This window comes from Mus caroli, unplaced genomic scaffold (genome assembly GCF_978045245.1).
Source record: "Mus caroli unplaced genomic scaffold, Mus_caroli_1 scaffold_6, whole genome shotgun sequence".
In the NCBI taxonomy this organism is placed as follows: Eukaryota; Metazoa; Chordata; class Mammalia; order Rodentia; family Muridae; genus Mus; species Mus caroli.
In genome coordinates, this window is record NW_028227261.1 from 134,069,966 (window position 1) to 134,083,846 (window position 13,881).

The 13,881-nt window shown below is 36.2% G+C and overlaps 1 protein-coding gene across 1 annotated transcript in view; it reads left to right on the top strand.

The window, feature by feature from the left end:
• The window catches only part of Nkain3 (sodium/potassium transporting ATPase interacting 3), a 651,800-nt gene that overhangs the window by 320,076 nt on the left and 317,843 nt on the right, over positions 1–13,881 (top strand). Inside the window, exon 3 of the mRNA XM_021159668.2 lies at positions 7,202–7,282. Within this exon, the coding sequence (XP_021015327.1) occupies positions 7,202–7,282 (81 nt within the window). The remainder of the gene's footprint in view (positions 1–7,201; positions 7,283–13,881) is intronic.

Consider the following 13,881-nt stretch of genomic DNA (forward strand, 5'->3'; position numbering starts at 1 on the left):
ACATTAGGAAAAAAATGGCTTAAATATCTCATCTTAAATTTTATTAATCCCAATCTGTTTACAATCAAAAACCATCACTTACTTTGAAAAAATATACCAGTTATATCAATGGAATATCAAGATAACTTTGCAATAACTTTCTTCATTTCATAGAAATAAAGATTTGGAACTTGACAAGAAGTAAAGAGATGTTCCTCGCTTTGCAGTCAGGCTAAGCAATTCCTGTTCTACTTTTGAATATCATCTGAGCTATTGTATGATTTACCTGAAAGAGATTTACTGAGGATGGCATAAGATGCTTTAGTATCTACAGAATAGCAAGTTATTAATTAATTTTCAAATAGTAGTAATGTCAAGTCACTTTAATTTTTGCTATTGTTATTCTACTAAGGCCCCAGGACCAGACAGGTATCTATAGAATGAAGCTTCAGTTATCTGTTGGAGACACTGTCTAGTTTTGGTGACTTTTATACTCTAAGTGTACCCTTTCTCTAGAACCACTGCTTGACTGAGGTTTCTGCTATATTTCTTCAGTATATGTGATTTCCTGTGAGCTTCCAGTGTTAGTCTTTTCCAGTGAGTTTGTTTGTGCTTTCCTAAATTGTTAACTCAAACCTATCATATGCTCCCTAAGAGGTTAAGATCAAGAATATCCTTGATCTGACCAAATTTATATCTGACCATAACTCTCACTTAATTTTCCTTTCCCTTTCACTTTCTCTTCCCCTAACTTCTTTCCTTTCATTCATCCTTCTCTCCTAACATCCTCTTCTCTTTTATTTATTTATTTATTTATTCATTCAAAATATCTTTCATTTACTTATAATTAAAAGTCTCACAATGTATTATATATGGAACATTAGTAATACCGTTTTGCGCTTTTCTTCCTCTTACAGTCCAGAATGGAATTGTCTTTAGTTTTCAGATTCGGATCTCCTTCTGCTGTCACTGAAAGGCTGCTGCCCCTTGAGTCACTCATGTGACTTACAGTACAGCCATTTTCTATATTTTTTAATATTAATATCTACTTCAGGTCACTAGTTATAGGGTCAAAAGAAAGCACACACATACATACTCAGAGAGAGAGAGAGAGAGAGAGAGAAACCTTTGAGGAACACACAGTTTACTTGTGTGTTCATAAGACAATGGAAAATTTGCACACAATTGCAGTAGTGCAGTAACCTTCCTCAACTATAAAAGGAACTGTTGTGAACAGATATATTCTTGTGATTTTGTCTCAAATAAGAATGTCTTAGTTTCATTTCCTGTGACAAAATACATCGATGTAAGCAACTTAAGGGTTAGAGAAGTTGTTTTAGCTCACAATTCACAAATCCACCACTGCTGGAAAGTGAAGGTGGCAAGAACTTGAAGTAGAAACATGTCTAGAAGAGAGAACAGTCAATTAAGACATGCATGCGTGCTCAGCCCACTTTATATAAGCTAGGGCTTTTCTGCTGAGTCATTTCACAGTAATTTAAGTAATTGAGATAGCTCCTGACAAACATGCCCACAGGCTAGCTAATGTCAACCATCCTCCACTGAAACTCTCTTTCCAATTGTTTCTATATTATGCCAAGTTGACAATTAAAACTTATCATTGGCAATTTGTAGCTATGTGGGAATTTGGATCTCCAAATAGGCAATAGTAATCTGTGATTGCCTGCGAAACAGATCAGGGCTAGTTCTAAGGTCAGCATTTACATTAGGCACAACTTAAGGCTTGAAATCTGGTTATAGAACTTCAGGAAGCTAGTAAGAGGAGTGGGACCAATAGAACTCTGGTTCACCTGCTCTCTGCTAGGTCCCATGAGCAAGTCACTTAGCCATCTAACAAGTTCCTCTTCACCTATAAATTAAGGATGCTGAAACAGACCTCACAAGATTCTTAGGAAGATTAACTCAAATGAAGCATTTGGCATAGAAGTCTTGCTTTCCCAGAAAATTATTGCTTTCTTTCTCCACTTCCCTAGGAGTCTTGTAAAGATTCTGACAGACCTAATGCTTCCTTTTCCTTACTGGGTGTAAAAAGGGAGGAAGGAAGCAAAACAAAGAAACCAGAAAGAAAAGCAATGCCCATGACTTTCAAGGGAGCCTTGTGAACTGATGAGGTGTAAGAGTGAGAAAACAGTATATGCATGCACAGACTCTCTGATATATTGAGTATTCTCAAACATTCTGCTTAATAGAGGGGATTTGCATATGAACAAATTGTTAATCATGCTCATGACACTGAAGCAAGGAGCAAAGTGATTTATCATTAAACTGCATAGAGGGTTATGTATCCAAGGAAGCACTGAGCTGGGCCACAGATACCAGGGGAGATTGTGGGAGAAAGGGGCTGGAGAGGTACAGAGGTACACAGGAACAGAGGACATGTGAGCTAATGTGCCAGTCACAAGCTATTCAAGTCTCTTCCCCTAGCTCAAGCATTCCCCAGGCCTCTACCTGGCTGTTCTACTTCCAATTTCAGAGCATTTGCCTCTGGAGCAGTACCCCACTACCCTCACCTTCTTCCTTTGGTAGGGAACACCTAAAAAGATGTAACATTCTTTATATGCATTCTTTTCTAGTTACAAGACCTACTAAAACATAGTATTCTGTGTCTCTAGTGAATGAATGGTAGCTATGGCTTTGAACTTAGTAGTGTTCTGTGTCCCAGCCCAGAAATCCTTTCAATCCCTGCTCCTCTGAGCATTCGCACCACAGATCTCAGTTTCTATGTGCTTCTGCAGTGAGCCTAACCTTTCCATACCCTCACCAGACATCTTATGACACACTGCAGCCCTTTCTTGTATCCCATACCATGGCTGTACCACAGTGGCTATTTAATATTTAGGTTGTAGGAGGTTTTATCTCAATGTCATGTTTGCTATTCTTTGTGCACCCTGAGTTTTATATGCCATTTATACTTAGTCCACCAAAACTAACAAATGCTTTGAAACACCAACACTGGGTCCATGCTAAGTGCTTCCTCAGAAACTAATAACATATGATGTCTGTTACTGTGGCAACTAAATGGAGCTCAAAATATAGCAAGAGGGAGGTTAAGTTTCTACCATTTCTGACAGATCATCAGTGAGGCCATACTTGACCTCAAAGACCTAATCACTCTTGTAAAAAGATTTGGCTAAATGGATATGTGGAAGAAGCTCTTCAGCATCTTTCATCAAATTGCCAAAATACATAGAGTGTGAAGTCAAGCTCAAGAAAATTGTTTTTCTGCTTTCTTATGCCTTCTCCCGTCCTTTCAATGACCTCTGGTGCTTCCTGTGAGCCACAAGCTCTTTTGCCTTCTCAGGAGCACATTCTGAATCTTCTATCTGGAAGGCCCCTTTCTCTTATCTTCTTGGGAAATTTGTAATCCTTTAACTAAATTGGCACTTAGTAAACGCCTACCCTATTCTGAGTGAGGAGTAAGTGCCTAGTCCAAGCTATGAGTATAGATCCTGTTCACTTTCTTCTTTGCCCTGCCTAATTATCCCAGTTTGCTGCCTCGCACACTGTATTCAGCTGCTGCTCTTGAAAGCAGAATTGTAGTCACCCACTGCTGTACTTCACTTCATGCGTAATGTTTGAAGAACATTATGTTTAAGGAAATAGTAAATGAATGTAAGGGTTTTAGATGTAGTGACTTTGTTTCATGTACTATTGCCTGTGAAGCCTTGGAATATTTGTTTGAGTTTGTAGTTGCCGTATTTACCTCCTTTATAAAGCCCCAGTTCATAGATTTGTTTGTGTAGTGAGAATGTATGTGGCAGTTTTGTCCTGGCCTTTACCTACAACAAACCATGAAACATGGTTGAACTGTTACTACTCATTACAGTTATATTTGCCTTCACTCTGACTTGCTTACTAGTAAAGTTCATCGATAACAGGTTTCCCTTAAGGTTCTTCTCACAAAAATACTATACCCCAGGAGATAGCAGAACAGTATAAAAGCAAAGAACCTACTCTATTTATTTCATATCATATTGTAAGCAAATGTTGTGGTAGATTCATACCGATGGGGGAAAAAAAAAGAAATGACTGTCTAAATGACCTTAGTAAACGATCCATGTTAAAGACTAATGCTCAATGGTGGAAATACAGACTGGAAAACTTATAAAGTTTATGTCAGTTACCAAATGCTTACATAGCCTCGTGAGAGGAGGACATGCTTAGGAAATCACACAAAACCATGCATTGTGTGGGGGACTTGAAAGGTGTATGCTGTGTTTAAGGAAACAGAAGAGAGGGAGAGATAATGTGCAGGTAATTTTAACATGGAGAAGTCAAGTCATTCACACCTCAATTTGTATAACCAGCATAGATACACAAGCCTAATGCCATGTTCCATACTAACTGAAAGGTATTTGTCAAAAACAGAAAGCCATCTTGCACTATAATTATCATGTACACTGAACTATTAGTCAAAGCAACCCATTTCAAAGGCAATGTGCAGGGGATGGCCAGGCTCAATGGTGATGACTTAGTATTTTCTGGCTAGATAAATGCCCATCCACGAATTTGCTTTGCCAGAGTTCTTTTCTGCACGCTTATAGCCCCGTGTGGTCTATTAACTGCTCATTGGAGTGTATTATTTTTATCCCACACAAACTAAAATTCAATCACACAGGCATCGTTCTCAACCAGCAATATGTTAGAAGGAACTCTATCCATCTCCCATACAAACAAAAGTATGTCAGCTTCCTACCATGTGTGACAATGTGTTACAGAAATTATATAAATGAAATATATTTTTAGTAAAATGGTCCTTTGATCCATTCGTCATCTGATGAGTTGAAAAATTCAGTGAAGGGTCAACTTACAGTTAGAATCCTTTTCCTACGATGCTCTGCAGTGAAGCCTACCAAATTAAGCATGCTGACTCTGGAGCACTGCCAGATTTTATAGGAAAACTCTTATGCTCTAAAGAAAATCAAAGGATGACCCATTCTTTGGGGGCTTAATATGTTAACTTGAGTGATATGCCCCCTGGAAAGTGCCTAGTATAACACAAGGAATACAGTCTTCCTTACACTCAAATGTGTATAACTAGGCAGCTGCCATCAGTGTCTGGGAAAGGTCAGGAACAGAATCTATAATACAGTTTGGAGATCCTTATTTCCCTTCAGGCATTGTTTGTGCTATGAGTTTTTAAAAGGGCTAGTCTTATTGTAGCTTTGCTATGCTCTGGACAGTCTCAATACTTGTGGGGTTGTAATAATTAGGAACTATATGGCTTTTCTAGGGATGAAGTTCTGAGATACAGAACTTGCCTAGGGTCTGGAAGGGCCTGCTTCAGTTCCCAGAACAGGAAAACAAAAACAAACTAGCAAAACCCTTGTCATGGCTTAGTATTACTTCATTAGAGGTTGGTTATTGGCTACTTTATTGCTGGCCTGCTCTGATACACATATGTTTCATTTGATACTCTCTGATTAGCAAAACATCCATAGTTTTTTGGTTTGTTTTTTTTTTCTTTTTCTTTTTTTGTATTTTTAATGTTTAGAAATAATAAAGTTGTATTTAAGATATTTTCAATATTCATTGAATGGTGCATGGTTTAGAAAAGCGTATATGAATGTATCACAATGAATGCAAACACCTGAACAAGCATAACCTATCGTGCATATGACCCCTTTAACAGGCTTTAGTGTAAATCTGCAGTGATTGTGGAGCTTTAAGTAATGAAACATTATTACCATTTTTTTTGTAAAAAGCAAAGTACTCTAAGAAAAGAGACATGTTACATAACATACATTCATTTACAATTTACACACCAACATAAGATCATTTTGAAACATTTTTAAAATCATAAATGGCAAGGGTATAGTAGATTGCATATTACAGACCAACTCTTTTAGTATATATCTGATAGGGTCATGATTTTAAAACAGTACCTAATGTTTGTATTTTTATTATTTGACACAGGGTAAAATTATGAAATAATTTCAAAATTTTATCTTAGAAATGGGATACAATGATTGCAACCTACTGATAGAAAGAAATTATTTAACTCAAATGCCTATTTCAACAATTCATAGATATTTTTTGCCAGTACAGTTAAATGAGAATACAAACAACTGTATTTCCTCAGTCAGTGGTCCTTACAGCGTAAACTGCACTTGTCCAGGAGTCTGCATCTCTATGCAGTGGTCTGATCTGGACCACATTAAATCAGATTGGCTAATGCTCTTATTGATGTTTCTGACTTTCGAAGCAAGATGTGGATGAATGGTCTTTTTTATAATAGAAACCAGATGTTTGTTATCAAAATACTGGGATTTTGAAGGCATTTTATGAACTTATTCTTTCACTAATTGATTACAAGGGTTGTGCACTACTCTCTGCAAAATAACAAAATAACAAAATAACACAACAGAGGCATGTTTGATAATTCCTCTCCAATTTCTCTTTCAAAGTCCTCATTCACAGATATGGACGTTCAATTTTGACTAGATTTCTGAAATTAAACAACTTGTTTTTTTACTAGATATTTTGTTCATTTACATTTCAAATACTATCCCTAAAAATCCCCTATATCCTCCCCCTGCCCTGCCCCCCTACCCACCCACTCCCACTTCTTAGCCCTGGCGTTCCCCTGTACTGGGGCATATGGTCTTCACAAGACCAAGGGCCTCTCCTCCCAATGATGGCCGACTAGGCCATCCTCTACTACATATGCAACTAGAGACACAGCTCTGGGGGTACTGGTTAGTTCATATTGTTGTTCCTCCTATAGGGTTGCAGACCCCTTTAGCTCCTTGTGAATTGAAAATTTTCCATCTAATACATCTGAATATTTAGATGTATTTATGTAAGTGGCCAGACAGAAAGATAAAGAAATAGACAGCATATCGATAAATAGATTGGTAATAAGTAGATTGATGATTCACAGAAAACTAGATAATTGTGTTATCTTTAAAAGATAATCACAGAAAACAGAAATCATGTGAGTACTCAGATTTAAGTTGTACCTGCAACTCAGAAAAGGATTTTAGGATTCTAGGTTTCCAGGCATTCATTAATAAGTGTAGGGACCAGAGCTTTACAATTTTTAAATCTTAGGATATCTCATAAAAAGTGAATTTTTATCTCAGTAATCCCTGTTTACTCACAAAGGACATAATTATTGACATTTCTATTACTAATTTATTTCAAATATGTGATTTTCAACTGCACTTTTTCTTTCTTCTTCTCAACCCTTTATTTTCAGTATACAGTGTGGACTGCTCTTTGGGTCACTTGGAATGTGTTCATCATCTGCTTTTATTTGGAAGTAGGAGGCCTCTCTAAGGTGAGCTTACCATGTCTTTGAAATACACTTCGAGAGCATATAGTTATAAATTAACTACTATGATATACATTTTTATTATTATACTTGAGTGGAGAAATATAGAACTTTTATACTTAGTACTAACTTAAAAAATAGTCTAAGCTGGTATGTGTTACCTATCTGTAATCACAGAGATAGGAGAGTCATTTTAAGGTCATACTTGATTCCATAGTGAATTCAGAGTTGGCATGTGCTCTGTGAGATGCTGCTTTAAAAAAAAATGCCTATATTCTATCATGAAAAAGTGATCTTGGAGAAATGCGTGCTAATGTAAAGGGCTTTCAAAATCACGGCTTCTATTTTGTTTGTTATAGTGAAATTTGAAATTGAAGCTCATCTTGTAATGAATTCTCATGTGTTTGATGAATACATAGTATTATAGTGAATGCAGTCCTATCTATTAAAGCAAAAGGGGGTATGAATATTCATGGTTAAAGTAGGAAGGGGGTGTAAAGAATGGAATCTCTTTAACTATAGCACACTTACTAGCATGTGAACACATGGGTGTGGTTGCTTCTGTTCTGAGGTTCTCATTAGACAGAAGACTCTGCTCTTAATTCAACATGGAACACATGTTATTTCTGTCTGCTTACAAATCTTATTTTCATCAGGCTTCCTGAAAACATATCTTTTGATTGTTAAAAAAACATATATATAAAAACAAACTGTGTTAAATTTCTAATTACTAGTCTTAAAATTTTTATCTAGCTTAGTATTCACTGTAAAGAAGATGCATAACACAATAATTCAAAAATATATAAGGAAATTTATTATATTTAAATATTTTATTATTAAATAAATTTGAATTACCTATTGTTTACTGTCAGTCTGAAACCATACATAGAATACCAACCTATACTTTCATTTGGGGTCCTGATCTTACAACTTTACCTTAAAGACCAAAGATGCTTTTAGAACTGTTAGACTCTATTGAAGTACATGATAAATAAAGCATGTCTGATTCAGCCAAAGGAGTGAACATCACTGAAGGATTTACTCTAGCACCTTCTATACCATAGTGATTTAAAATTAGAGATTGCCATCATTTCTCCCATTGGAGAGTTCAGAGACCAGAAAGGACATTTCTACGACTGAGACCCACACAAAAGCTGCAGCAGCTTTCTTGATGGTTTATGCTACTGAGTGTTCATCACCACTAAAGCCAGGACATAAAGCTTGACTAGACTCTGCATCCAGGTGTTGTTGCCTATCAATGTAGATTATAGGTCATTTTAAAATGCAAATCTGATAAATAAAAGAATAGTGAGCACCAAGTTAAACATAGTATCAGCCTTTAATTTTTTGTCTTGTAACTAGAATGGTCACTCTATTATATGGGTATCTTCATTTCACTGGGTGGAAACTGTCTTTTATTTTCTTCCTTATAAATTTATTTGAAATAAGTTAGAAGAGAGGAAGTTTGCCCTGAGGAATTGGCATAACAGTGTGTTGAAAGAATAGAGAGTTCCAATAACAAGCATTTAGTTCAGATTTCATCTGTAGCACTTACTGTGAGCTGTGAACCAACCACTGTTCCCCTGTGATCCTGTGAAAGCATCCTAACAGGGTCAAGGTTGCCAGTGATGGTGATAGCAATTGGTGGTTCTGTTTATGTTTATCATACATGGTAACTCTGTAGGCTTCACAACAGCTCTGTGGAGTAATAAAAATAAATAACAGCAATTATATGCTCTGTTCAAGTCCAGTTATCTATTACTGCTTGAAATTATTTTTGTCAACTGCCCTTTATAACTGTTTTTCCTGACATCTAAGAGTATACCAAAAGGATTTCTTTTCTTTTCTTTTCCTTTTCTGTTCTGTTCTTTTCTTTTTCTTTCTGTTCTTGTTTTTACTTTTTTCCCCCTTTTATTGGATATTAGTTAGCAGGTTTGAAAAAGACTTGACCAGGATGGGAACAGGGCAGATAGTCATGTTCAGGAGAGTAGAAAAACCTCCATACAGGTCCCTCCTTGGTGGTTCTTGAGTCATTGCTTATGCTTGTGTTCATTATAAGAATAGCATTAGCAGAAGAGCACATAGGAAGCCAGCCCCATGCTGTGCCCAATCAGCTGATGCATTTGGGACCTTGGCTGTTTGTTTTTAACCCATTCAGAAATCCATTAAGCTGTCAACAAAAATTTTTGGTTAAAAGGATGCAGGAGTCCAAAAAATAATATTCTTAATATGTTCTCTTAACTTTTACAGTCTTTCTGGCTAGGCACAGTTTAATCTCAAATGGAGCCTACAGAAATCTACTCGAAAGAGTAAAAGTTAATGACCCTTGATAAGAAATACCCCTGCCAAGCTTCTTACTGTATTCTGTTTTCTAAGAAAATCCTTATCCATATGTGATAGCTTCCATACTAAACTTATTAAAGAGAGTTCTCCATCTTCTGCTAGTTCTGTAATTACTCACTTTATTAGATTAACAGAAGCTACCCTGTACCTTGAGTTTTACCCAAACATGCATTCTGGAACAAAGAACCTGTTGAGCGCATTTTTCTGGGGAAATGTACAGTAAGATTTATTCATACCAGGAAGAGAATGCAGCAATATGTCAAAGAAACAGCTCTGTCCATGTTCAACTTAATGAACCTGTATCATCCAGGGTTTCCCAGAGAAGAAAATGGCTAGGCTGAGTGTACATTACAGAAAGGATTTATTATATTTGCTCACACAAGTCAGGTTGAACAATAACCATCTTCATGCTCAAAGGGCTAAGAACATAGTAATTGCTCAGTCCATAAGAATGAGCACCTCAGCAGTCCCAATCTGGAGAGCAACCGGTTCAAATAAAAAAGGCAAAGAACCCAGGTTCAGATCGCACCAAAGATATGCAACAGTCATTGCAGGCATAGAGGAGATGCATGTCTCAGTGAGGCAGGCAGGCAGGGCAAAGGCAATTGCATTTCCTTAAGATTGGACTGCTGCTGGGAGACACTCTTTACCCCGAGGGAGACCCCGAAGAAGAAATTAATTCTTCCAAAAATACCCTTATGAATTATGAATACACAGAAGTGTCTTATACTTGACCCCAGACTCAATAAAGTTGACAATATTAACCGGGACAGAACAAATGACTTTATTGGGATTGCTTACACAAGGACAGGCAAGACAAAGGTGTCTAAATAACTGAAAAGTCCCACCTCAACATGAGCTCTCAACATAGAACCATATCACTGGAATTCCCTATAGATGTCATCTATCTACCTTACTGATAAGTATCCACTTGCTATTTGTATAACTTTGAAGATGGACTTTGTGTTTCCTTTAAGTTTGCCTACTTTCCTGGTCTATGCATTTTGTGAGCTTCTTGTGTCGCCCTGCTCCCACAAAGAAATGTTTCTATCCCTAAGAAACAGCTACAGAATAGAATCTTCCTGCAAACACTGATCCCGGAGTAATCTTCACATTGTGTCTATGAATGTCGTAATCATTCTGTGGTGGTATATGGGTGATAACTTGGTACTCCTAAAGAAGTAATGATCCTATGAGAACAAATAATGAGGCAGGGAGCCCTTGCCTGGTACAAACAAAATGACAGCGCAGTAAGGTAGATGAAAAACCATCCATGTGTGAAGTATATAGGTGAGGTATAAATAGACTAAGCATAATAGTTAAAGACAGGTTCAAATATTAGGCTTTAAAAAAAACAAGATTCATGTTACTGATGTAAATATATTTAAATGTATGCATTCAGTAGACATTAAAAGATAGAATAGGATATTAAAAGACAACAAGAAGAAAATCGTTGCAGTCCTATATCATAAAACCCCAGTCAAATATCATAATCCACATAAAAAGAGGTGTTTTATACTAAGTATAAGAGTATAAATTAATCAGTGAGGCATAATAATACTTAAGCATATCAAACCCCAAATGTTTAATTACAAGAAACAAAGGGAGAAACAGAGATGATGGAAACAAACATGGAGAATTTAATAATCCTCATGTGCTTATTAGTATAAAACAGGAACAATTCAATAGAAATAAAAACTGTACAATCTGTATGACCAATGCATATACTGTATTACAATCACAACCAAATAAATGTATATTTTATTAAAGTATGATCAAAATTGTATTCTGGGTCACTCATAAATACCAATAACAAATAGTACAGAGTACTCTTTGCCACAAACAAAACAGTGACTTGAAATCTAGAATGTTTAAAAATCTCTAGAAAGTGCTTAAATACTTGGAAATCAAGGCAGACAATTTTAAATAATCTACAAATCATAGTATGAATTTGGAGTAATTTAAATAATTTTAAAGAGCAAAATAAAAAACATTGGATGGATGAATTCAAGCAGTGCTCAGAGACTATGCATTACAGCAAATATTACTAAAAGTGGAAGTTTTAAACAATATTTACAACCATTGATCTTCAGAGGAAAATTGAGCTGTGTGTGTGATCCCATACTGTGTTGCTTTGGGCTAATAAATGAAAGTCTAACTCTGAGATAAACGAAAGAGCAACTCAAATTCTCATTGTCAGTAAAGAGTCATAACTATAGATGATCCAGACATAGAAAAACACCAATAACATTGGCATTTTAAATGAAATGAATTGATTTCTTAACAGAATAACAGCAGAAATATCATAACCAAAATAGAAAAAAATAGCCAAACAAAACTTAGCATTAAAAATGTTTAAAAAAGAAGACCCTCAAGTACACATAGAGCCAAGGATAAATATGGCAAGCAGCCATGCTAATCTTATTTCACCTTTTTAGATAATGAATGATAAAACATTTCCAAAATACATTTAGGGTATTACATGATTCTGCTATTACATATTATGTGAAAGCTGTGTTGTCAGTGAAATCCTAACAGTCTTTGGGTATTTTCCCAGGAAATGTGATATTATGAAGTTAAGTTACATTACTGAGTGTTTCTGAAATGCTATTTGTCTTAGTCAGGGTTTCTATTACTGCACAAACATGATGAAGAAACAAGTTGGGGGGGGAGGGTTTATTCAGCTTATACTTCCATATTGCTGTTGATCATCAAAGGATGTCAGGACTGGGACTCAAGCAGGTCAGGAAGCAGGCTATGCAGAGGCCATGGAGGGATGTTACTTACTGGCTTGCTTCCCCTGGCTTGCTCAGTTTGCTTTCTTATAGAAGCCAAGACTACCAACCCAGGGATGGTACCACCTACAAGGGGCCCTCCCCACCTTGATCACTAATTGAGAAAATGCCTTACAGTTGGATCTCATGGAGGCATTTTCTCAACTGAAGCTCCTTTCTCTGTGATAACTCCAGCTGTCAAGTTGACAAAAAAAACAAACAAACAAACAAAAAAAACCAGCCAGTACACTCTTTAACTTAATGACATCCAACTCTATGTTGCTGCTAAGTTCTTGGGTAGCTTTAAAATTTTACCTAATGTTACATAATATAGGAATATGTAGTTTTCATACCTATTATTTGCAATTATGAATGTCTTAGTTAGGGTTATTATTGTTATAATTAAACCCTGTGGCCAACAGTAAATAGGGAGGAGAGGATTTATTTGGTTTACACTTCCACATCACTGCTTATCAGTGGCAGAAGTGAAAACAGAACTGAAGCAGAGCAGGAACCTAGAGGCAGGAGCTGTTGTAGAACTCATAGAGGAGTGCTGGCTACTAGCTTCTTTCACTGCTTTGTTGTTAACTCAGAACCAACCATCTAGAGGTGGTCCTACCCACAATTGCCTAGGCCATCCCAATCAATCAGTAATGAAGAAAATGCCCTACAGGGCTGCCTGCAGCCTGATGTTATAGAAGCATTTTCTCAATTGCTGCTCCCTCCTCTCTCATGACTGTAACTTGTGTCAAGTTGGCATAAAACTAGCCAACACAGTGAAATTTAAACTAGGTTCCTTTCCTCAATTAGGGAGGTGGAGAGGGTGTTGCTAACTTCAAGTGAAAGAACTTATTTTATCTTGCTTAATTATTTAAGATTTTTTAAATAGTATACATTATTCAATGTACTCAGGCGTTAACTACTTTTGCTCTTTTTATTAGTAATTTGTATCTTTTACATTGTGTTACAGCATGATGTTTTGGTCTTTAGTTTACTGGAGCTTAATTTTTTTGAACTATGTAAAGTGACAATCTAACATACTTTCCACAGAATCATAACGATAGTACAAATCATGTTTATTGGGTAGACTTGGCACTGATATATGGTGTTTTTTATTAAGTAATAAATGTTATAGGACTTGATATAATACAATCATGTGTGACACATTGCTCTTTAAATGAAATTAGTTTGTTTATCATGTAAAAATTATCTATAATCCAACATCCTCTTCCTCTGTGATTTGGCCTCATACATTCACAGGGTTTTCTTTGTAGGGCTATATTTGAACAAATGTGTTTCAAACATACACATACATGCCTCATTTTGACTTTATTTCAGTTACTACATTGAACTTTTAATTAAATTAGAATATGTGAGGTAAAACTTTCATTATATAAGTCAGGAAAGAAAGCTCTAGTAACAGAGAACTAGCAACCGGTAGGAAGTCAAACTGAATAAACATAAAAAGGGGGGTGATAGAATTATGAT